Source organism: Trachypithecus francoisi, unplaced genomic scaffold (assembly GCF_009764315.1).
Source record: "Trachypithecus francoisi isolate TF-2019V2 unplaced genomic scaffold, Tfra_2.0 Lachesis_group4, whole genome shotgun sequence".
In the NCBI taxonomy this organism is placed as follows: domain Eukaryota; kingdom Metazoa; phylum Chordata; class Mammalia; order Primates; family Cercopithecidae; genus Trachypithecus; species Trachypithecus francoisi.
The window spans coordinates 57,666,317-57,688,301 of NW_022681469.1; the positions used below are offsets into that span (position 1 = coordinate 57,666,317).

At 38.0% G+C, this 21,985-nt stretch overlaps 1 protein-coding gene across 9 annotated transcripts in view; it reads left to right on the plus strand.

The window, feature by feature from the left end:
- The window catches only part of PHTF2 (putative homeodomain transcription factor 2), a 159,468-nt gene that overhangs the window by 32,930 nt on the left and 104,553 nt on the right, over window positions 1–21,985 (plus strand). For 8 of the 9 annotated variants that reach the window (XM_033194924.1, XM_033194922.1, XM_033194929.1 and 5 more), the window contains exon 2: window positions 5,347–5,426. In XM_033194924.1, the coding sequence (XP_033050815.1) occupies window positions 5,382–5,426 (45 nt within the window). In that variant the 5' untranslated portion in view covers window positions 5,347–5,381. Of the gene's footprint in view, window positions 1–5,346; window positions 5,427–21,985 lie in introns of those variants that run through there. The other variant, XM_033194928.1, reaches the window with a different exon arrangement.

The window sequence follows — 21,985 nt, forward strand, 5'->3', positions numbered from 1 at the left end:
TCATTGCTTTTTATCTGCTGTACTTCCTTTACCATATATTATAGTGTACTGAGTACTTAGAGACAAAGAAAGACTGATGCCACATTTTTTCTTTATTTACATATGACCAAGTGACCTGTGTGGTCACATGTTGCTTTACATTTCTATTTAAACTACAGATTTTTGAGCATATATTGGTGCTAGAAGAGAGACATTAAGCTTCAGCATTTTTTAGTCCAAATGAAAGCTGGCCGGGTGTGGTGACTCATGCCTGTAATTCCAGTACTTTTGGAGGCCGACGCGGGCGGATCACATGAGGTCAGGAGTTCGAGACCAGCCTGGCCAACATGGTGAAACTCGGTGTTTATTAAAAATACCAAAAATTAGCCTGGCGTGGTGGTGGGCACCTGTAATCCTAGCTACTGAGGAGGCTGAGACAGGAGAATTGCTTGAACCCGAGAGGTGGAGCTTGCATTGAGCCGAGATCACGCCATTGCACACCAGCCTGGGCAACGAGAGCAAAACTCTGTCTCAAAAAAAACAAAACAAAAGAAAAAACAAAAGAAAGCTTCATCTTGGAGGAAGTAGGATTTGAGCTGATTTAGAAGGATGTATGAGTGGAGAAAAGGATGGAATAGGAATAATAATAACACGCGCAAAGTGTCAGGGGTGGAAATACATTGTTTTCTGAGCCTAGTTAGAGTCATGCCAGAACAGAGAAATTTGTTTCAGATAATGAGAGATGTACATTGTAACATTATATAGTATTTGATACAATTTTTGTAACATGGGGATTGGTTAAAAATCTGACAATGTGGGAGACCATATTTGTGCAAAGAATACTCATGGGCATTATTATACAGTTGACCCTTGAACAATTGGGGGTTAGGGGTACTGACCACTGCTGTGGAAAATTTGGCTATAACTTTTGAATACCCCAAAACTTAACTACTAATAGCCTACTGTTGACAGGAAGTCTTACTAATAACATAAACAGATAACACATTATTTTATATGTTACAGGTTTATGTACTGTATAATTACAATAAAGTAAGCTAGAGAAAAAGTGTTATTAAATTGTAAAGAAGGGAAAATAGGCCGGGCACAGTGGCTCACACCTGTAATCCCAGCACTTTGGATGGCCGACATGGGAGGATCACATGAGATCAGAAGTTCGAGAACAACCTGACCAACATGGAGAAACCCTGTCTTTACTAAAAATACAAAATTAGCCGGGTGTAGTGGCGCATGCCTGTAATCCCAGCTAGCAGGAGAATTGCTTGAACCTGGGAGGCAGAGGTTGCAGTGAGCCGAGATCATACCATTGCACTCCAGCCTGGGCAACAAGAGTGAAAACTCCATCTGGAAAAAAAAAAAAAAAGAAGAAGAAGAGAAAATATATTTACTTAAGTGGAAGTGGATCATGATAAAGGTCTTCATCCTTGTCATCTTCACATTGAATAGGTTGAAGAAGTGGAGCGGTTGGTTTTGCCTTCCTGGATAGCAGAGGCAGAAGAGGTAAAAGGGGAGGCAGGAGTAGCAGGCACACTTGGTATAACTTTAATTGAAAAAAATCCACATACAAGTGGACCAGCGAACCCATGTTGTTCAACTGTATTTGATTGAGATTCCGTAGAGGCAGACTTAACATACCATCTGTTCTGTACTCATCTTTTTCCACCACCCTGGTCTTTGGCATTTTGTGTGGAAATCAATACAGTAAATAAAGACACGTGCACACATATGTTTATTGTGGCACTGTTCACAATAGCAAGGACTTGGAACCAACCCAAATGCCCATCAATGATAGACTGGATAAACAAAATACTGTGCAACCATAAAAATGGATGAGTTCATGTCCTTTGCAGGGACATGGGTGATGCTGGAAACCATCATTCACAGCGTATTCTCACTCATAAGTGGGAGCTGAACAATGAGAACACATGGAGACAGGGAGGGGAACATCACACCCCGGGGCCTGTCGGGGTGGGGGGCTCAGGAAGGGAAAGCATTAGGAGAAATACCGAGTGTAGATGACGGGTTGATGGGTGCAGCAAACCACCATCGCACGTGTATACTTGTGTAACAACCCCGCACGTTCTGCACATGTACCCCAAAACTTAAAGTATAATAAAAAAAAAAGCTAAAAATAAAAAAAGAATTTCAGATATTTTGTTAAGGTGTGATAATTAAATCTGTGTCAAGGATAGTATTAGCTTAGAGTTAACTGCCCAATGTTATGCCTGCAGTTAGCCCTATGGTTTTAGGATTGGATTATTTCTAAATAAATAAATATTATGCATCGTAATACCCATGCTTGTATCAGATCAGTTGATCAAAAAAGGTTAAGATCCTCTAGTAAAGGTCCCCAGTAAGTTTTTTTTGCTTTTTTTCTGTAGATAAACTTTAATATGATAATTTAACATTAAATCTGAGCTATCATGATGGTAGAGACTATAAAACTGTATTCCTGTACTATCATAGAATCGAAGAAGTTGGAAAGGCTTTATAAATAATCTTCATTATTCATGAAATAACTTGACTTATTAATCCATGTTGTTTATACCCACGTGTAATTTGGGTATCTTTGAGTGTGCTTTGTCAGATACCCAGTTCAGAAATCTATCTCAGCATGCTGTAAAACCTGTTTTAAAAATAGGTATGAGCCATTCAGTTTGACTGAAAGGTTGTTGACACAATGGAAAAACTATTAAATGAGTTTGCACAGAAAATCACCATTACTGAAGAAAGGTTTTAAAAAAAAAAAAAAAAAACCAGAAAATTAGTTGAATTTTTATTTCTATAGACCCAAATAATATAGTTTAAAATATTTAGAACACTTTATATAATTAGAATGCTGTTAGATTTTTGGTATTTATCTAAGTGTAGCTAGGTAAACCAAATATATATATGTAAAGTCTTTGCGATTATTTTCTTGTGAGGCAGGCAGTGTTTTCTCACTTTCATTTGAGCTTTTTCTTTTTTTAAGAAAACTATTATTTATATGTGAACATTTAAATATTCCCTAAATATATTAAATATCTGATATGTTTAATAGACTGACAAAATCCTTTCACATTTTGTATATGAAATGTATATTATTTACATTGTTAGGGGGTTGGGAAAGAGGATCTTTATTTTGTTAGATAATCTGGAATATTTGTCAATAAAGATTGGGTAAAGTGAAAAGAGGGTAAGTGAAAAGTTGATATTCTCATATTTTTGTACCATTTTTCATACTTTGCTTGAGGGAACAGGTTATAACCAATCTGGAAAGCATTTACAGTTGTCAGGACAAACAAATATAATGAGGGTGTAATGTCTATTGAATAGTCCCCTAGCAAAATCAGTGGGGAAAACCTCTGGGATACAATGTGGTTAAAGTTAATAAATCATACTCAAAGGCTTCCAGGACAGAAAAACAAAAATGGGAAATTTTAAGTCAGTAAGGGAAAGTTTCCTCAAAAAACCCTCGTGAGAGAAATGAAAGTAGCCACACCTGACTGAGAAATTAGTGGAGGTGAACTTTGAAATCTGTAAATAATCCATATGTATGTAATTGAGAATTGACATTGTAACCTTATGATAATTCGGTAGCTGTTTTTATTTTCAGTGTGAACAAAAACTGGTTGCATGTATTTCTCTTTAAATTGCTATGTGTAAAAAAGGAAATATAAATACTTTCTCGTTCCTAGATTGGGGAATTTTTAATATGAAAATTGATGATAAAAATAATTATAATTGAAAACCTACTACATGTCCTGGACTGTGGCAGGCATCTTATGTATATTATTTATTGGTCACAAAGATCCTATAAGGGATGGGGAGGTACAGTTATTTCTAGTTTATCAGTGAAAGAAACAGGTTGAGAGAAATTCAGTGACTTCTTCAATTTTACGTAATAGACAGTGGAGCTAATATTAGAATTCAGGTCTTTTGACTGTATCCTTCTTTTCTTTCCATTATGTTAGGCTGTTTGTCAGGAATTTCCAAACATAGTTTGCTTGAATTTGATCAGATAGAGTCACCAATATCTTAGGAAAGGTTGTAAAATAATTTGGTTTGTAACACTGTCAAAAATACAGGCATTAAGTAAATTCTGCTTTAAATTTTAGAGGTTTATCATCTAAACATTTGAACTTGCTGATAATTTTTATTGTATCTGAATCTTAATATGCTCAAAAAGCATGCATGCTCCCAAGAGTGATATATAAAACCTCTGGTACTTTGTTTACTGAGGCAAACTAGTGGTAGCGTTTCTACAGTTGGAGATCTGTATGTACTAGGATTGGCTCAGCAGGGTGCTTTACCCCCAGGATTTTCCTGAGATCGTCCTGTGTGGCCTTGGATGATCCTGGTTTGTAATGAGTTCTGGGGCTGATAACTGCTTTTGAACCTGTTCTAGGCTAATCCTTAACACGAGACTAGAGGTACCCTCTATGCCAGTGTCATCTTATGACTAAAATAGTGTTCTGGAGTTGATGGGAATCAGTCTCAAATAACGTCTAGGGTTATGGAATCATTAAGTTTAGTGCCAATCCTGTTTTAGACAAATACAGAAAAGATGCCTATGAAATGGTTTCTGGTATTTGTCTTAGTTTAATTATTTTTAAAAGAGATTTGCAGTTATATAACATCATCTGTTTTAATGTGTTTCTTGTAAGTTACAATTCAGTAGCTTAATTTTTTCAATAAAATAAACTTAGGGACTGTATTTTATAAACTGAAATATTAAAGTGTTTATTTTGATCTTTGAGGATTGTCATAATTACTTAAATGACAGTTGGCAAACTGTGATATCTAGGAATTCTTTAGTGTTAATTATTCCTGTATATTAACTCTAATATTGGCTTAGTATTTAACATAAATACTTTTTGGCTTCTTGGGTTATTTTAATTCAGTTTTGTGTTTACTGAGTGTCAGGGAAAATTACATGTCATTATAAATTCTGTCATCTCTATTAAGCCATCCTTTAGCAACGGTAACTGACACTGGTTTTTAGAAAAAAACTACATTACTGATTGAATTAATTGGTTTCTTGTATGTGGATTTGTAGATGTACAGTTTCTGGTATAACCTAGGAAATTCTGAAATTTAAAATATTTTTTAAAAGAAACAATTCAACCTATTTTGTAAGAAAACAAGTGTTATTTATTCACGTAAATAGAACTTTCTTTTATTGTGGCAACTGATTTTTGTTTACTTAAGAGAACCTGTTGCTAAAATAGTAATGAGGAAGGGTGTAATATAAGTCTCGTCATACACCCCTTGCTCTGCAAGTAACCAGAGTGCTATGTCTGCATGCTGTTCAGTCTCCTTTTGGAAGGTGGAAATAAAGTCATTTGTATGTTTTTCTCTCTTGCACAGCCTAAAATGACCAATGTGTGATTTCAGTGGAATAAATGGCGTCCAAAGTCACAGATGCTATAGTCTGGTATCAAAAGAAGGTAAGTTGATAGTCAAAACTTTTAGCTTTCTAAATGTTTTAATTTCAAAAATATATGTTTATTTCATGCTGTAGATGTTAGGATTTTGAGTGGAAAAGGAAGATTATTTTTATTTTCCTTGTACTTATTTTACTTCTAAATAAATTGGAAAGATGATGCTAAAAAATATTTTTTCTCTACTTTTTACTCTACAATAGCAAAGTGGCTAGATTAATTATAATATAATGCAAATCTCCAGGAGTGGATAAAATGAGCATTTTATACAAGCATTAATATTTTTCTTTAATTTCCTAAGAGAAAGATTAGCAGAGCTATTATATAACAACAGTTATATATTATATATCAACAGTTTTTAATTTGTTTCTTGTGAGTTACAATTCAGTAGCTGAATTCTTCAGTAAAATAAAGTTTTGGGGACTCTATTTTACAAACTGAAATACTGAAGTGTTTATTTTGATGTTTTAGGATTGTCATACCTACTTTAAATAGCTGTACCATCTTATATATTTCAAAATAAGCTTTACCGATGTAATGTTTTTCTTTATAAAGTCCAAAAGAATATAGGCATTTTTGACAATACAGTAAACTGTTTACTCCTGATGAGTGTTTATATTCTTTAAAATTTACGTTGTTTCGTGTAATACCTTAGATCTTTTGTGTACATAGTGAATTATATTTGTTTTCACATTTTAAAACATTTTGATACCTTATTCTTCAGGTGTCTATTAACAAAATATAATGATACATTTAAAGCTTTTCTTATACGGTAGAAAAAACACACTTTTTTTTTTTTGAGATGGAGTCTCTCTTTCTCTCTGTTACCCAGGCTGGAGTACAGTGGCGTGATCTCAGCTCACTGCAACCTCTGCCTCCTGGGTTCAAACGATCTCTTGCCTCAGCCTCCCAAGTAGCTAGGATTACAGACATGTGCTACCACGCCTGGCTAATTTTTGTATCTTTAGTAGAAACAGGGTTTCGCCATGTTGGTCAGGCTGATCTTGAACTCCTGACTTCAGGTGATCTGCCCACCTCACTTAGCCTCTCAAAGTGCTAGGATTACAGGCATGAGCCACTGCGCCCAGCCAAACAGATGATTTTAAAATTTTGTTCATTTGAAAATAAGTTATTTTAAAATTACTAATTTTAAAAGTAATTTTAAAAGTTAGACAAACCTAAGAATATGGCCTTTTAAAAAATATTTTTTGAGACAGGGTCTCACTCTGTCGCCCAGGCTTGAGTGCAGTTGCACACTCGTGGCTCACTGCAGCCTCAACCTCTTGGGCTCATGTGATTCTCCTACCTAAACCTCCCTTAGTAGCTGGCATGGGATTATGGTCTGTTTTTAGATGTGTTATTTGTTTTCTGGGTAGAACATGACATAGGCATATAATTACATTTTTCATATAAGGTACTTTATTGGAAGTATTGATATCAATATACTATTAATTGTCTTCTGTGTTTGTTAGTGCCTTCTTTTAAACTTTTAAACTTCTAGTCAAGTTAAAAATCAGTCTGCTTAACTAAAGAGGTAAATAAAATTGTAAATTAAGGAAAACAAAACAAAAAAAACCTTAAACATTTTCCTGTCTATATCTTTGAAAGTTTCTCTCTTTTCTAATTTCTACCTAATAAACTTTTTCTCTGTTTGGCTTTTTACATTAAACACTTTAGAGTTTACTGAAGATCATTTATAGAACATACCTGGTTGACTGACCTTTCTTGGGATCAGAGGGTGTGAAATATTATACTCAGATTCAGTTAGCCCTGTAAATGAAGTTAGCCCTGTAACTGAAATGACTCTCTTATCCAAGGGTCATTTACCTGGCAGCTTTGGATACATGCAACCAAAATGTTCTCCAGAGCAACTATAAGAAATGTCATAAAATATACTAGCAAATGTAATCACATATTCTATTATATATATTTATTTATTTTTAAGACAGGGTCTCACTCTGTTAACCCAGTCTGGAGTGCTGTGGCACAATCACGGCTCACTGCATCCTTGACCTCCTGGGTTCAAGTGAACTTCCCACCTCAGCCTCCGAAGTAGCTGGGACTATAGGCATGTGCCACTATGCCCAGCTAGATCTTGTATTTTTAGTAGAGACGGGGTTTTACCATGTTGCCCAGGCTCATCACATAAATTAGGGAGTTGCCAGAACCATTAACTGGATTTGATTTGCTCTGTTTTTTCCTTTTGCTTTTAAATTTAATTTTATTGAAGAAATACATGTGAATATGTTGAAAGATTAGTGTTTCAAGGATTATTGCAAAAAAAAAAAAAAAAAAAAAGCAGCCTGCAATACTATCCATCCCTATCCTTACCTAGTCTTTGAGTTTTGCTCCCCCAGAGGCAATCCTTTTAAACCAAAGTTTCAAAGATGAGGAATCCCACTCCTCATCCTAATGACTTTTGATGGAATACTGGCATTTATGGGTAGGAGTCAGAGATACAAAATGTCATACAACGTTCTAAACTAGGCTTGGATTAACTGACTTTTTCTTTAAAGGAACAGATAGTAAATAATTTAGGTTTTGAGTCATAGGTCTCTGCTGCAACCACTCAACCTTGTGTTGCCATTGTAGCACAAAAGCAGCCATAGACAATATGTAAAATTAATGAGCGTGGCTGTATTCCAGTAAAACTTAGTTTACAAAGACAGGCAAGGGTCTAGATTTGGCCTATAGGCCTTGGTTTGCTGACCTATGCTCTAAGACAGCCTTTGTTGAATAACACCATTTTTAAAAATGGTATTTCATGTTTTGAAGCATGCCTGCCTTGTTTTTTCTTGGTCAATTTATTGTAGATGTTACTTGTTGACTTCTGGCTATATGATTAGGATTTAGCTTTTTTATAAGCTTCCCCTAAGTTTCCTCCCTCTATCGTCCCAGTGACTCCAAATTTTGGTTAAATCAGTATTTGGTGCTTACATCATTATGTTTGTGTATGTATCGTTTAAAGATGTGTTATGTTGTAATATTTCCAATCTGTGTAACTTTTCTTTCCCTTTGCTTGGTTTTCCAAATTCTTTTACTAAGTCTCTGATGAAATTGTAACACTTCTTTTGTTGCAGTCAGTGGTATTCAAGTATTATCTCTTCCTTTTTTCCTTTCTTGGAACTGACCCTCCTAGAACTCTCTGTTTATCTAGTCCATACTGAATAAATTGTTCTTAAGTCATGTCTCCCGGCTGCCATCTTAATATTTTCTTGTATCATTAGCCTGAGGGTTCCCCTCACTGGCTTAGGTCATACAGATCTGTTTGTCTCTTAAATATATGCTTATTAAAAAAATTTTTAGAGGCGTTTATGCGTCAGTGAAATGAAGGCAGGAGAACTGCAGTTGTACTTATTAACCACAGGCAAATAACTTTATTTCTCTGAGCCTCAATTTCCACTTTTCTGCATTGACTAGCTAATAGTTCTCAGCCTGTTTTCAATCACGGACCCCTTTGAAATTGTGTTGAAAGCGAAGGCTCATATTTTGAGAAAAATGTATATAATGTACATATACAGAAAATATCACATCTGTCTTAAAACCCAGGTTAAGAAGCCCTGGATTACATGATTTTTTAAAGTTTTAATATTGTAATGCTCTTTGATTTTGTGACTGTCATTCAATAGTATCCAGCTTTTACTGAGTAGTATCCTTTTAAATAAAAACCAAAAACATTTATCTTCATTTTCTTGAATATTTGTTTGGTAGTAACTCACTTCTTTTTATTTTTGAGGGAGGGTCTCACTTTGTCACCCAGGCTGAAGTGCAGTGGTGTGAACACGGCAGACTGCAGCCTCGACCTCCTGGGCTCAAACGATCCTCCCGCCTCAGCCCCCCAACTAGCTGGAACTATAGGCACATGCTATCACACCCACCTAATTTTTGTATTTTTTTGTGGAGATGGGATTTCACCATGTTTCCCAGGCTGGCCTCAAACTTCTGGCCTCAAGGGATCCTCCTGCCTTGGACTCCCAAAGTGCTGGGATTACAGGCCTGAGCCACCATGCCCAGCCATAACTCACTTTAGAGACACCTTTCTCCACTAGAAAATTGTGACATTTTTATATTTATATTTGAATATTGAATGGCAAAAAGCCATCACTTGATTTGTAAACTCTTTTGAACATGAGCTATAATATCAGATGTGAAATTTCCAGGAGAAAATGAAAACAAACTTTTAAATTATTATAAATGTGTACAGAAATTCTACTTAATTATCAAGTATTTTTAAATAAATTATTCTTTTGTTTTGTTTTGTTTTTTGTTGAGACAGAGCTTCATTCTGTCGCCCTGGCTGGAGTCAGTGGTGCTATCTTGGCTCACAGCAACCTCTGCCTCCTGGGTGCAAGCAATTCTCCTGCCTCAGCCTCCCGAGCAGCTAGGATTACAGGCGCATGCTACTACAGCCAGCTAATTTTTGTATTTTTAGTAGTGATGAGGTTTTGCTATGTTGGACAGGCTGGTCTTGAACTCTTGACCTCAAGCGATCTGCCCACCTCAGCCTCCCAAAGTACTGGCATAAATTATAGGCATGAGCCATTGCACCCGGCCTAAATAAATTATTCTATGCATGGTTTACTTTGAGATTTTAAAAGTCCTTTAATATCCAATTTTAAACTTCGTTTTATGCTGTTGTAGCCTTCATAGTTATGAATAATTTTAAAGTTCCTATTGGTTCAAAGTAATTTTCAGTTATTAACTTGGAGGAACTGTTAATGCAACAAGAATGACAGCAGGGGAGAAACCAGAATAGTTTTTAGTTAATAATGAGCTACTGAATGTGTTTGGTAGCAAAATACTCTGCTTTCATATTTCTAGTTTCTCATTTCCAAGGATAGGGAATGGAGTGTACTTATCTTTTGGAAGTTATTTGAAATAGGGACCTGAAGTTACATGTATTCAAAGATAATTGACACCCTGAGTATTCCTTTAAACAATATAATGACCTGTAAGATTCCACTGTGACTGTGCAGATAAAATTATGAGAGAATGAGGTTCTATTTTCACTAGATAAATATATAGGAGAAAAGTGGCTTAGAAAAACTCCCCAAATTTAAAAGGGAAAAAAAAAAGCACTAGCAATATTGTATAGTGATAGTAAAATAGTGAATTTAGCTTATAGGGCTGAGGAAGAACTGTATGATACAGATCTTGGTCATTGTCTTTAAGGAGTCTATTGGCAATGAGAAAACTAATAAATATGAGCCAGCATTGGGATTCATTTAGTAATTCAAATGAGAAACTAGCCTGAGTAATATGAACTTGACTGGTAACTGCTATCAATTGTAAATAGCAGGGAACACCTTTTTGGTAAAGTTCAGCCATGTTAATGTGCGTGTGGGCATGTGCACGTGTGTGTGTGTATGTGTGTGTACTTAAGTATGTGTAGGGCATTTCAGAGTACTAACTTGCCTAAGGTTGCACAGATGGTTCAAAAGTATTAAGTCTCAGCTTTCAACTCCAAAACTGTGTGCAGTCATTTAATATTATCCTTCCTCCATCAGTCTCCCGGATTCTTTTACAAGTAAGACAAATCTAACTCAAACTATCTTAAAGAGGGAAATTTATTGGCTTTCAAGCTAAACCGTGCTTAGTGGTGAAGCTTTTCTCAGGGTTGACTTAATCCCAAGACGAGAGCACCATCAGATGTGTCCATCTGCCTCTTTTTTCTTATTGCTTTTCTAGAGTTGGCTTATTCCTTTCTCCATGTTGTGAGAACAAGCCCCAAGGTCCCTCCAGACTCCTTCTCTTTTAGCTCCTTGAGAAGAAAGGATGTGTGGAAGACTGCCATATAGGGGTTTCCTACCCAAAATTATTCCTGACCTTTTTTCCTAGTGGAAGAGCGTCTACTTTGTTAAGGAATTCATTCCTCTCCACAGGCTTTATAGCCAAAGAATGTGTATCCAAAGTCTCAGAGGGGGTGAATCCTGGTAAGTCTAATCCGATCATGGCATTCTGTTTCCTTTGCCAGTGACTGGCATAGAATGGGACATGTATTCCAATTCTGGCTAATGAGAAATGAAGCTTTCTGGGAAAAGTCTCTCACATCCTAAAAACAACCAATAATAATAATAGCAAACTTTATGTGATGCTTATTATGTGCCACTTTTTCAATGCTTTACATATATTAAATAATACAGTATAATGATATGAAATAGAGGGTTGCCTTCCTGTCTTGGGACATTGGTGGGTGAGGCACGTTGCCTGAAATTAGTTTTCTCTTCTCTTCTCTTCTCTTCTCTTCTCTTCTCTTCTCTTCTCGCCTGTCTTGCTCTGTCACTCAAGCTATTGTGCAGTGACACAGTCATGGCTCACTGCAGTCTTTGACTCCTGGGCTTAAGCATTCCTCCTGCTCAGCCTTGCGAGTAGCTGGGACTGCAGGCTTGCACTATCATGCCCGGGTAGTCTTCTTCCTTTTTTGCTTTTTTGTAGAGGTGGGGTCTTGCTCTGTTGCCCAAGTTGGTCTTGAACTCCTGGCTTCAGGTGATCCTCTTGCCTCAGCCTCGCAAAGGGTTGATATTGCAGGCATGAGCCTGCAAGCCTGAAGCTTTTCTAGTGACTTAGTTCCCATGAAAGGAGCTTTCTAATGGGCTGAGGATGTCAGAAATGAAAGATGGAAAGAAAACTTGAGCTTTTTAGGACTTTATGAACTGTAAAATTAATCAGTTCTGAAAATGACTTAATTTGGGATTTCTTACTATATGAGACAATAAATCCCTGTATTTTTTCAGTCATTTGAAGTTGGGTTTTTTAGTTTCTTGCTTCTGAAAGCATCCTAAGTGATACACAGAAGTGCCTTCTGAGGGGGTATGGTTTTCTATACATTCCTTTTGCCTTAGCTGGTTATAGTAGTAGAGAGAAAATTAAGATCTACCAAAAAGAAGTACTAAGCCATAGACAAAGGCGCTTATTACATTTTCACTTTTGTGTCCTTTTCTTGAATGTAATTTTAAACTACCATGCTTTATAGTATAATAAGGTTGAAAGAGCACTGTGTATAGCATCGAGACCTCTATTTGATTTTGTAATATTTACCAGCTTATAATATTGAACATGTTATTTAATTTTTATGAGCCTCAGTTTTTTCTTTTTTAAGCTACAGATAGTAATGCTTCCCTTGGATGAATCACACAGGTTGTGACAGGATAAGTCAACTTTAAATATAATTTTTAAATCTATTTTTATGTTTATGGGTATATAGTAGGTTTATATATTTATGGGGTACATGAGATATTTTGATACAAACATATAATCACATCAGTGTAAATGGAGTATCCAAGCGTTTATCATTTCTTTGTGTTCCAAATGTTCTGATTATACTCTTTTAGTTATTTTAAATTGTACAGTAAATTATTGTTGACTGTAGTCTCCCTGTTGTGCTATCAAGTACTAGATCTTACTCATTCTATCTAACTGTGGTTTTGTACCCATGAACCAACTCTGTTTCCTATCCCTACTACCCTTTCCAGCCTCTGGTAATGATCATTCTACTCTCCATTTTCATGAGTTCAGTTCTTTTAATTTTTAGCTCCCACAAATGAGTGAGAACCTGTGAAGTATGTCTCTCTGTGCCTGGCTTATTTCACTTAACATAATGTCCTCCAGTTCCATTCATGTTGTTGCAAGTGTCAGGATCTCATTCTTTGTCATGACAGAATACTATTCATTGTGTATATGTACCAAATTTTCTTTATCCATTCATTCATTGATGGACACTTAGGTTGATTCCAAATCTTGGTTATCGTGAATACTGCTGCAGTAAACATGGGAGTGCAGATACCTCTTCAATATACTAATTTCCTTTTTTGGGGTATATACCTAGGAGTGGGCTTGCTGGATCATATGGTAGTTCTATTTTTAGTTTTTCAAGGAACCTCCATACTGTTCTCCATAGTGGCTGTACTAATTTGCATTCCTACAACAGGGTACAGGGATTCCCTTTTCTCCACATCCTTGCCAGCATTTGTTATTGCCAGTCTTCTGGAGAAAAGCCATTTTGACTGAGGTAAGATGATATATCTCATTGTAGTTTTGATTTGCGTTTCTCTGATGATCCATGATGTGAAGCACCTTTTCGTATACTTGTTTGCCATTTGTGTGTCTTTTGAGAAATGTCTATTCAGACCTTTTGCCCATTTTAAAAATGGATTATTAGATTTTTTTTTCCTATAGAGTTGTTTGAGTTCCTTGTATATTCTGGTTATTAATTCACTGTCAGATGGGTAGTTTGCATATATTTTCTGTCATTCTGTAGGTTGTCTCTTTGTTGATATTTTCCTTTGCTCTGCAGAAGCTTTTTAACTTGGTGTGATCGCATCTCTCCATTTTTACTTTGGTTGCCTATGCTTTGGTAGTATTACTCAAGAAACCTTTGGCCAGTCCAATATCTTGGAGAGTTTCCCCAATATTTTCTTGTAGTAGTTTCATAGTTTAAGGTCTTAGATTTAAATATTTAATCAATTTTGATTTGATTTGTGTATATGATGAGAGATAGGTGTCTAGTTTCCTTCTTCTGCATATGGATATCCAGTTTTCCCAGCGTAATTTTACCATTTATTGAAGAGAACGTCCATTGTGATGTTCTTGGTACCTTTATTGAAAATGAATTCACTGTAGTTACATGGATTTGTTTCTGGGCTTCTATTGTGTTCCACTGATCTACATGTCTTTTTTTATGCCAGTACCATGCTGGAGTTTTTTTGTTTTGTTTTTTTTTTTTTTTTTTTTTTTTTGAGATGGAGTCTCCTCTGTCTCACCCAGGCTAGAATGTAGTGGCGCGATCTGGGCTTACTGCAACTTCTGCCTCCTGGGTTCAAGTGATTCTCCTGCCTCAACCTCTGGAGTGGCTGGGATTACAGGCATGTGCCATCATGCCTGGCTAATTTGTGTGTGTGTGTATTTTTTTTTGTTTTTTTTTAGTAGAGACAGGGTTTCATCAGTTGGCCAGGCTAGTCTCGAACTGACCTCAAGTGATCACTCACCTCGGCCTCCCAAGGTGCTAGGATTGCAGGCGTGAGTCACTGCGCCCGGCCACCTTGCTGGTTTTGTTACAATAGCTCTGTAGTATAATTTGAAGTCATACAATGTGATTCCTCCAGTTTTGTTCTTTTCACTCAGAATGTCTGGCTATTCTTGGTCTTGTGGTTCCAAATAAAATTCTAGGATTATTTTTTCTATTTCTCTGAAGAATGTCATTGGCGTTTTGATAGTGCTTACATTGAATCTGTAGATTGCTTTGGGTAATATGCACATTTTAACAATATTAATTCTTTGCATCAGTGTTTCGTAGTTTTCATTGTGGAGACATTTCATTTGCATGATTAAGTTTATTCCTAGGGTATCTTATTTTATCTGTAGCTATTGTAAATGGAATTACTTTCTTGGTTTCTTTTTCAGATTGTTCACTGTTGGTATATAGAAATGCTACTGATTTTTTTATGTTGATCGCATTCTGCAACTTTACTGAATTTGTTCATCAGTTCTGATAGATTTTTGGTGCAGTCTTTAGGTTTTTCCAAATAAAAGATCATATCATCTGCAAACAAAGATAATTGGACTTCTTCCTTTCCAATTTGGATGCCTTGTATTTCCTTCTCTTGTCTGATTGCCCTAACTAGGACTTCCATTGCCATGTTGAATAACATTAGTGAAAGTGGGCAGTGGCTGGGCGTTGTGGATCATGCCTCTAATCCCAGAACTTTAGGAGGCTGAGGTGGGAGAATTGTTTGAAGCCAGGAGTTCAGTATCAGTCTGGGGAACATGACTTGACCCTGTTTCTACAAAATTTAAAAAAAGAAAAAAAAAAAAAAAAAGCAGCCAGGTGTGGTGGCATGCCCCTTTATTTCCAGCTACTTGGGAAGCTGAGGTGGCAGGATCACTTGAGCCCTAGAAGTGAGCCTGCAGTGAGCCATGTTTGTGCCACTGCACTCTAGCCTGAAAGACAAAGCAAGACATTGTCTCAAAAAAAAAAAAAAAAAAAAAGGCCAGGCTCGATGGTTCACACCGGTAATCTTAGCTAAGGCAGGAAGATCTCTTGAACCTAGGAGTTCTAGAGCAGCCAGGCAACATAGTGGGACCTCGTCTCTAAAAAAATAGAAAAAAAATAAGCCAGGCATGGTAGCATACACCTGTAGTTCCAGGAGGTAGAGGCAGGAGAATCACTTGAGCCCAGAAGGTTGAGGCTGCAGTGAGCCATGATTGTGCCACTGCACTCACTCCAGCCTAGTTCACAGAGTGAGACCCTGTCTCAAAACAAAACAAAACAAAAAAGAAAAAAAATGTGATCTGTTTTCTTCCCAGAATGTGGGGGCACTGGGGGGAAAAAAGCAAAATGGGCATCCTTGTAGTGTTTCAGATCTTAGAGGAAAGTCTTTCAGCTTTTCCCTAATCAGTTTGATACCAGCAATGCATCCATCATATATGGCTTTTATTGTGTTGAGGTATGTTCCTTCTATACCCAGTTTTTTTAGTGTTTTTATTATGAAGGGATGTTGATTGATTTTGTCCTTCATTTTGTTGATATGATGTATCACATTGATTGATTTACATATGTTGAACCATCATGCATCCACGGATAAATCCCACTTGGTCATGATGAATGATCTTTTTAATGTGTTGTTATATTCGGTTTGCTAGTATTGTGTTGAGGATTTTTGTGATTATCAGGGATACTGACCTATAGTTTTCTTTTTTTGATATGTCTTTGTCTGGTTTGGGTATCAGTAATACTGGCCTCACAAAATGAGTTTGGAAGTATTCCCTCTTTCTCTACTTTTCAGAACAGTTTGAGAAGGATTGGTATTAGTTCCTTAAATGTTTGGTAAAGTATAGCAGTGAAGCCATAGGGTCCTGGGCTTTTCTTTGCTGGGAGACTTTTTATTACAGCTTTGATCTCATTACTTATTGGTCTGTTCAGATTTTGGATTTCTTCGTGGTGCAATTTTGGTAGGTTGTCTGTGTTTAGGAATTTGTCCGTTTCTTCTAGGTTTTCCAATTTATTATCATATAGTTGCTCATAGTAGTCTCTAATGACCCTTTGAATTTCTGTAGAGTTCATTGTAATATGTCCCTTTTCATCTCTAATTATGTTTGTGTCTTCTTTCTTTTTTTCTTAGTGTGGTTAAAGGTTTGTTGGTTATTTTTTCATGAAACAAACTTATTTCATTGATCTTTTTATTTTTTTGTTTCAATTTCATTTATTTCTGCTTTTTTATTTTTTAGTTTTTTTCATTTGGAGACGGGTCTCACTATGTTACTCAGGCTGGTCTTGAACTCCTGAGCTCAAGTGATCCGACTGCCTTGGCTTCCCAAAGTGCTGGGATTACTGCTCTGATCTTTATTATTTATTCTACTGATTCTGGGTTTGATTTGCTCTTATTTTCTAGTTATTTAAGATGCACTGTTAGGTTGTTTGAGTTTTTCTACTTTTTTGATATAGGGGCTGATTAGATTAAAGAGGATTAAACTTTCCTCTTAGTACTGCTTTCACTGTGTCTCATAAGTTTTAGTATGTTGTATTTCTATTTTATTTGTTTTAATAATTTTTAAAATTTTCTTCATTTCTTTATTGACTCACTGGTAATTCTGGAGCATATTGTTTAATTTTAATTTCCATGTGTTTGTGTAGTTTCTAAAGGTTTTTTTTTCTTTTTTTGTGAGACAGCCTTGCTCTGTTGCCCAGGCTGCAGTGCAGTGGCACACTCATAACTCACTGCAACCTTGAATTCCTGGGCTCAAGCAATCCTCCTGCCTCAGCCTCTTGAGTAGCTGGGACCACAGGCATGTGCCACCAACCTGGTTAATTTTTTAAAGTTTATTTTTGGATGAGCACGGTGTCTCCCGCCTGTATTCCCAACACTTTGGGAGGCTGAGGTGGGCAGATCACTTGAGGAGTTCAAGACCAGCCTGGCCAACATGGTGAAACCCATCTCTACTAAAAATAGAAAAATTAGATTTCTTGCTTTTTATTTTTTGTGTATCTATTGTAGGTTTTTTGATTTGAGGTTACCATGAGCCTTGTGAGTAACATCTCATAACCCATTATTTTATACTGATGACAACTTAATACTGATTGCAAAAACTAACAAGCAAAGAGAAAACTAATAAAAACTTTATACTTTCACTTTATGCCCCTTGCTTTTTAATTTTTTGTTGTTTCTATTAATCTTTTTATACTGTCTTTATCTTGAACAGTTGTTATAGTTATTATTTTTAATAGGTTCATCTTTTAGTCTTTTTACTCAATATATGAGTGGTTTATATATCACAACTATAGTGTTACAATATTCTGTGTTTGTCTGTGTACTTAACTATTACCAGTGTGTTTTGTACCTTCCGATGATTTCTTATTGCTTTTTAACTTCCTTTCAGATTGAAGAACTCCCTTTAGCATTTCCTGAAGGGCATATCTGGTGTTGATGAAATCTCTCACCTTTTGTTTGTCTAGGAAAGTATTTCTCCTTTATGTTTGAAGGATATTTTTCCTGGATATACTATTAGAGGGTAAAAGTTTTTTTCCGTCAGCACTTTAAATGTGTCCTGCCACTCTCTCCTGGCCTGTAAGGTTTCAACTGATAGGTTTGCTGCCAGATGGATTACAGCTCCATTGCATGTTATTTGTTTCTTTTCTTTTGCTAATTTTAGGCTCATTTCTTTATTCTTGACCTTCAGGAGTTTGATTATTAAATGCCTTGAGGTAGTCTTTGGGTTAAATCTGCTTGGTGTTCTATGACCTTCTTATACTTGAATATTGATATATTTCTTTAGGTTTGTTATTATCTCTTTGAATAAACTTTTTACCCCAATATCTCTCTCTCTGCCACCATTTAAAAGTAAGTAACTCGGCCAGGCGCGGTGGCTCAAGCCTGTAATCCTAGCGCTTTGGGAGGCCGAGACGGGCGGATCACGAGGTCAGGAGATTGAGACCATCCTGGCTAACACGGTGAAACCCCGTCTCTACTAAAAAATACAAAAAAACTAGCTGGGCGAGGTGGCGGGCGCCTGTAGTCCCAGCTACTCAGGAGGCTGAGGCAGGAGAATGGCGTGAACCCAAGAGGCAGAGCTTGCAGTGAGCTGAGATCCGGCCACTGCACTCCAGCCTGGGCGACAGAGCGAGACTCCGTCTCAGAAAAAAAAAAAAAAAAAAAGTAAGTGACTCTTAGATTTGCCTTTTGAGGGTATTTTCTAGATCTTGTAGCATGATTCATTCTTTTTTATTCTTTTTTCTTTTGTCTCTTCTGACTGTATTTTCAAATAGCGTGCTCACTAATTCTTTTTTTCTGCTTGATCAGTTCTGCTGTTGACAGACTTTAATGTATTCTTCAGTATGGCAGTTGAATTTTTCAGCTCTGGATTTTTTTTTTTTTTTTGAGACAGAGTCTTGCTCTGTTGCCCAGGCTGGAGTGCAGTGGTGTGATCTCAGCTCACTGGAACCTCTGCCTCCTGGGTTCAAGCAATTCTCATGCCTCAGCCTCCTGAGTAGCTGGGACTACAGGCATGCACCACCACACCCCGCTAATTTTTTGTATTTTAATAGAGACAGGGTTTCAACGTGTTGCCCGGCTGGTCTTGAACTTCTGAGCTCAAGCAGTTCACCCACCTTGGCCTCCCAAAGTGTTAGGATTACAGGTATGAGCCACTGGGCCTGGCCACTCAGCTCTAGATTTTTTTTTCTCTCTCTCTCTCTCTTTTTTTTTAAAGTCAGCCAGTATATCTTGAAGCCCCAGAATTTTATTTACATTTTAAAATTATTTCAATCTTATTGTAAAATTTTTCTAATAGGATTCCAAATTCCTTCTCCTTTTTATCTTGAATTTCATTGAGCTTCCCCAAAATAGCTATTTTGAATTATCTGTCTTAACGGTCACATAGCTTTGTCACTCTGGAATTGGTCACTGGTGCCTTATTTAGTTCATTTGGTGAGGTCATGTTTTCCTGGATCGTCTTGATGTTTGTGGGTGTTCATTGATGTTTGGACATTGAAGAGTTAGGTATTTATTGTATTCTTTGCAGTCTGGGTTTGTTTGTACCTATCCTTCTTGGGAAAGATTTCCAAGTATTCAAAGGGAATTTAGTTTTGTGATCTAAATCTTTGGTCACTGCGGCCGTATCTGCATTAGGGGGCAACCCAAGCTTGGTAATGCAGTGACTCTTGCAGACTTGCGCAGGTACTGCTTTGGTTGTCTTGAGTAAGAAGTGGGAAAACTCCCTGGATTATCAGGGAGAGTCTCTTCCTTTCCCTTACCTTTCACCAAACAAATGGAGTCTCTGTCTGCTGAGCTGCCTGGAGCTGGGGGAAGGGTAATGCATGCACTCCTTTGGCTACCACTACTAGGACTGTGCAGGTTAGACCCGAAGCCAGTATGGCACTGGGTCTCGCCCAAGGCCTACAGCGACCACTCCCTGGGCTATCACTAACATTCACTCAAGGCCCAAGAGCTCTTCAGTCAGCAGGTAGTAAATCCAGCTAGGCTTGCATCCTTCCCTCCAGAGCATCAAGTTCCCCTACCCCACTCCCCGCACCCCCAACCCCAGCCCAGGGCAGGTACAGAAATGCCATCCAGGAGCCAGAGCCTGGAGTCAGGAATCTTAGAAATCTACTTCATGCTTTATTCTGCTGCAGTTGCGTTGGCACCCAAGCCACAAGACAAAGTTCTTTGCCCTCTTCCTTCTCCTTTGCTCATGTAGAAGTTTCTCCCTGTGGCCACCACCACCTCAAGCCCACAGCAAGTACTGCTTGGCTACTGCCAGTGTTCACTCAAGGACCAAGGGCTCTTCATTCAGTGTTTGGTGAGTGCTGCCAGGCCTGTTTTCTCCGTTCAGGGTAGCAGGCTTTGCTCTGGCCCATGCTGGGTCCAGAAATACTGACCAGGACCCAAGGCCTGGAATCAGGGAACCCAGGAGTCTGCCTGGTGTTCTACCCTACTGTGGCCGAGCTGGTGCCCAGGCTGCAAGACAAAGTCCCCCTTACTCTTCCCTTTCTCTTCCTTAAGCAGAAGGAATTACTCCTTGTAGCCATCACAGCTGAGAATGTGCTGGGTCACACCCAAAGCCAGCAGGACCCTGGATCTCACCCAAGGCCTGCAGTGAGTACTGCCTGGATACCACTTACATGTATTCAAGACCCAAGGGCGCTTTAGTCAGCAGGTGATGAATCATGCCAGGACTGTGTCTTTCCCTTCAAGGCAGTGGGTTCCCTTCTGTCCCAGGGTGTCTAGAAGGGTTGTCTGGGAGCTACAGCCTGGAATGGGCACTTCAGTACTCTGCCCAGTGCCCTATTCTGTTGTGGCTTACCTGCTATCCAAGTTCCAAGACAAAGTCTTCTTAGTCCTTACTCTTCACTCTCCTCTCCCCAAATGGAGGGAAGGAGTCTCTCCTAGAGCAGTGAGCTGCGCTGCCTGGGGTTGGGGAAGGAGTGGTGCAAGCATTCTCTTGGCTACCCCAGCTGCTATCTCATTGGGTTGCATGCACACCAAGTCCACTGGCTCTGAGCCCAGCGCAGTACCAGGACTTGCCTAAGAATTCCAGTCCTTGTGGCCTAGATTGCCTTTCAGGTTTATTTAGGACCCCAGAAGGCGTTAGCCTGTAGTAGTAGAGCTAGCCGGAACACAGTTTCTGACTGCTGGGCGGGATAATACCCCTCTGCCTAGGACTGGTCTAAATGCTGCCTCCATGGGCACCAGCTGAATTTTGCCCCATATTGCTTTTCACTGTGACAGGGCAGCACCGAGTTCCAATGCAAAGTCTCATAATCACTACACTTTCTGTCCCCCAAGCACGTTGATATACTCTGTCTACGCCACACGGCTGCTACTAGGAATGTGGGAGGGGTGGTGTTGATAATTCAAGACTTTCTTTCCTACCCTTTTCAGTGTATCTTTCCCTGATGAGGGTTAAAACAGTGTACTGTGTTTACTCACCTGATTTTTGGTTCTTATAGAGGTGCTTTCTTGTGTAGTTTGTTCAATTTGGTGTTCCTTCTGGGAGCATGATTGCTAGAGGTTTGTATTTGGCCATGTTGCTCCAATAACCTAAATATGATTTCTTGAAAATTTTTTACCAGGTATGATGTTGCACACCTATAGTCCCAGCTACTTACACAGCTGAGGCATTGATTGAGTCCAACATTTTGAGTCCAGGTTGGGCAGCATAACAGGACCCTCATCTCTAAAAAACAAAAATAAATGTTTAAGTGGTTTATAAATTGTCAGTAAATGTGAAGTACAGTCAGCCCTCCAGGTCTGTGGGCTCCACATCTGTGGATTCAAGCAACTGTGGATCAAAAATACATTTTTAAGAAATATTTATTTATTTATTTATTTATTTATTCATTCATTCTTAGAGACAGGGCCTTGCTGTCTCCCAGGCTAGAGTACAGTGGTGTGATCATATCTCACTGTAACCTAGAACTTCTGGGCTCAAATGATCCTCCCACATCAGCCTCCCAAGTAGCTGGGACTACAGGCATGCACCACCACACCCAACTCATTTTTAAATTTTTTGTAAAGATGGCGTCTTGCTATATTTCCCAGGCTGGCCTTGAACTTCTAGCCTCGAAGTACTGG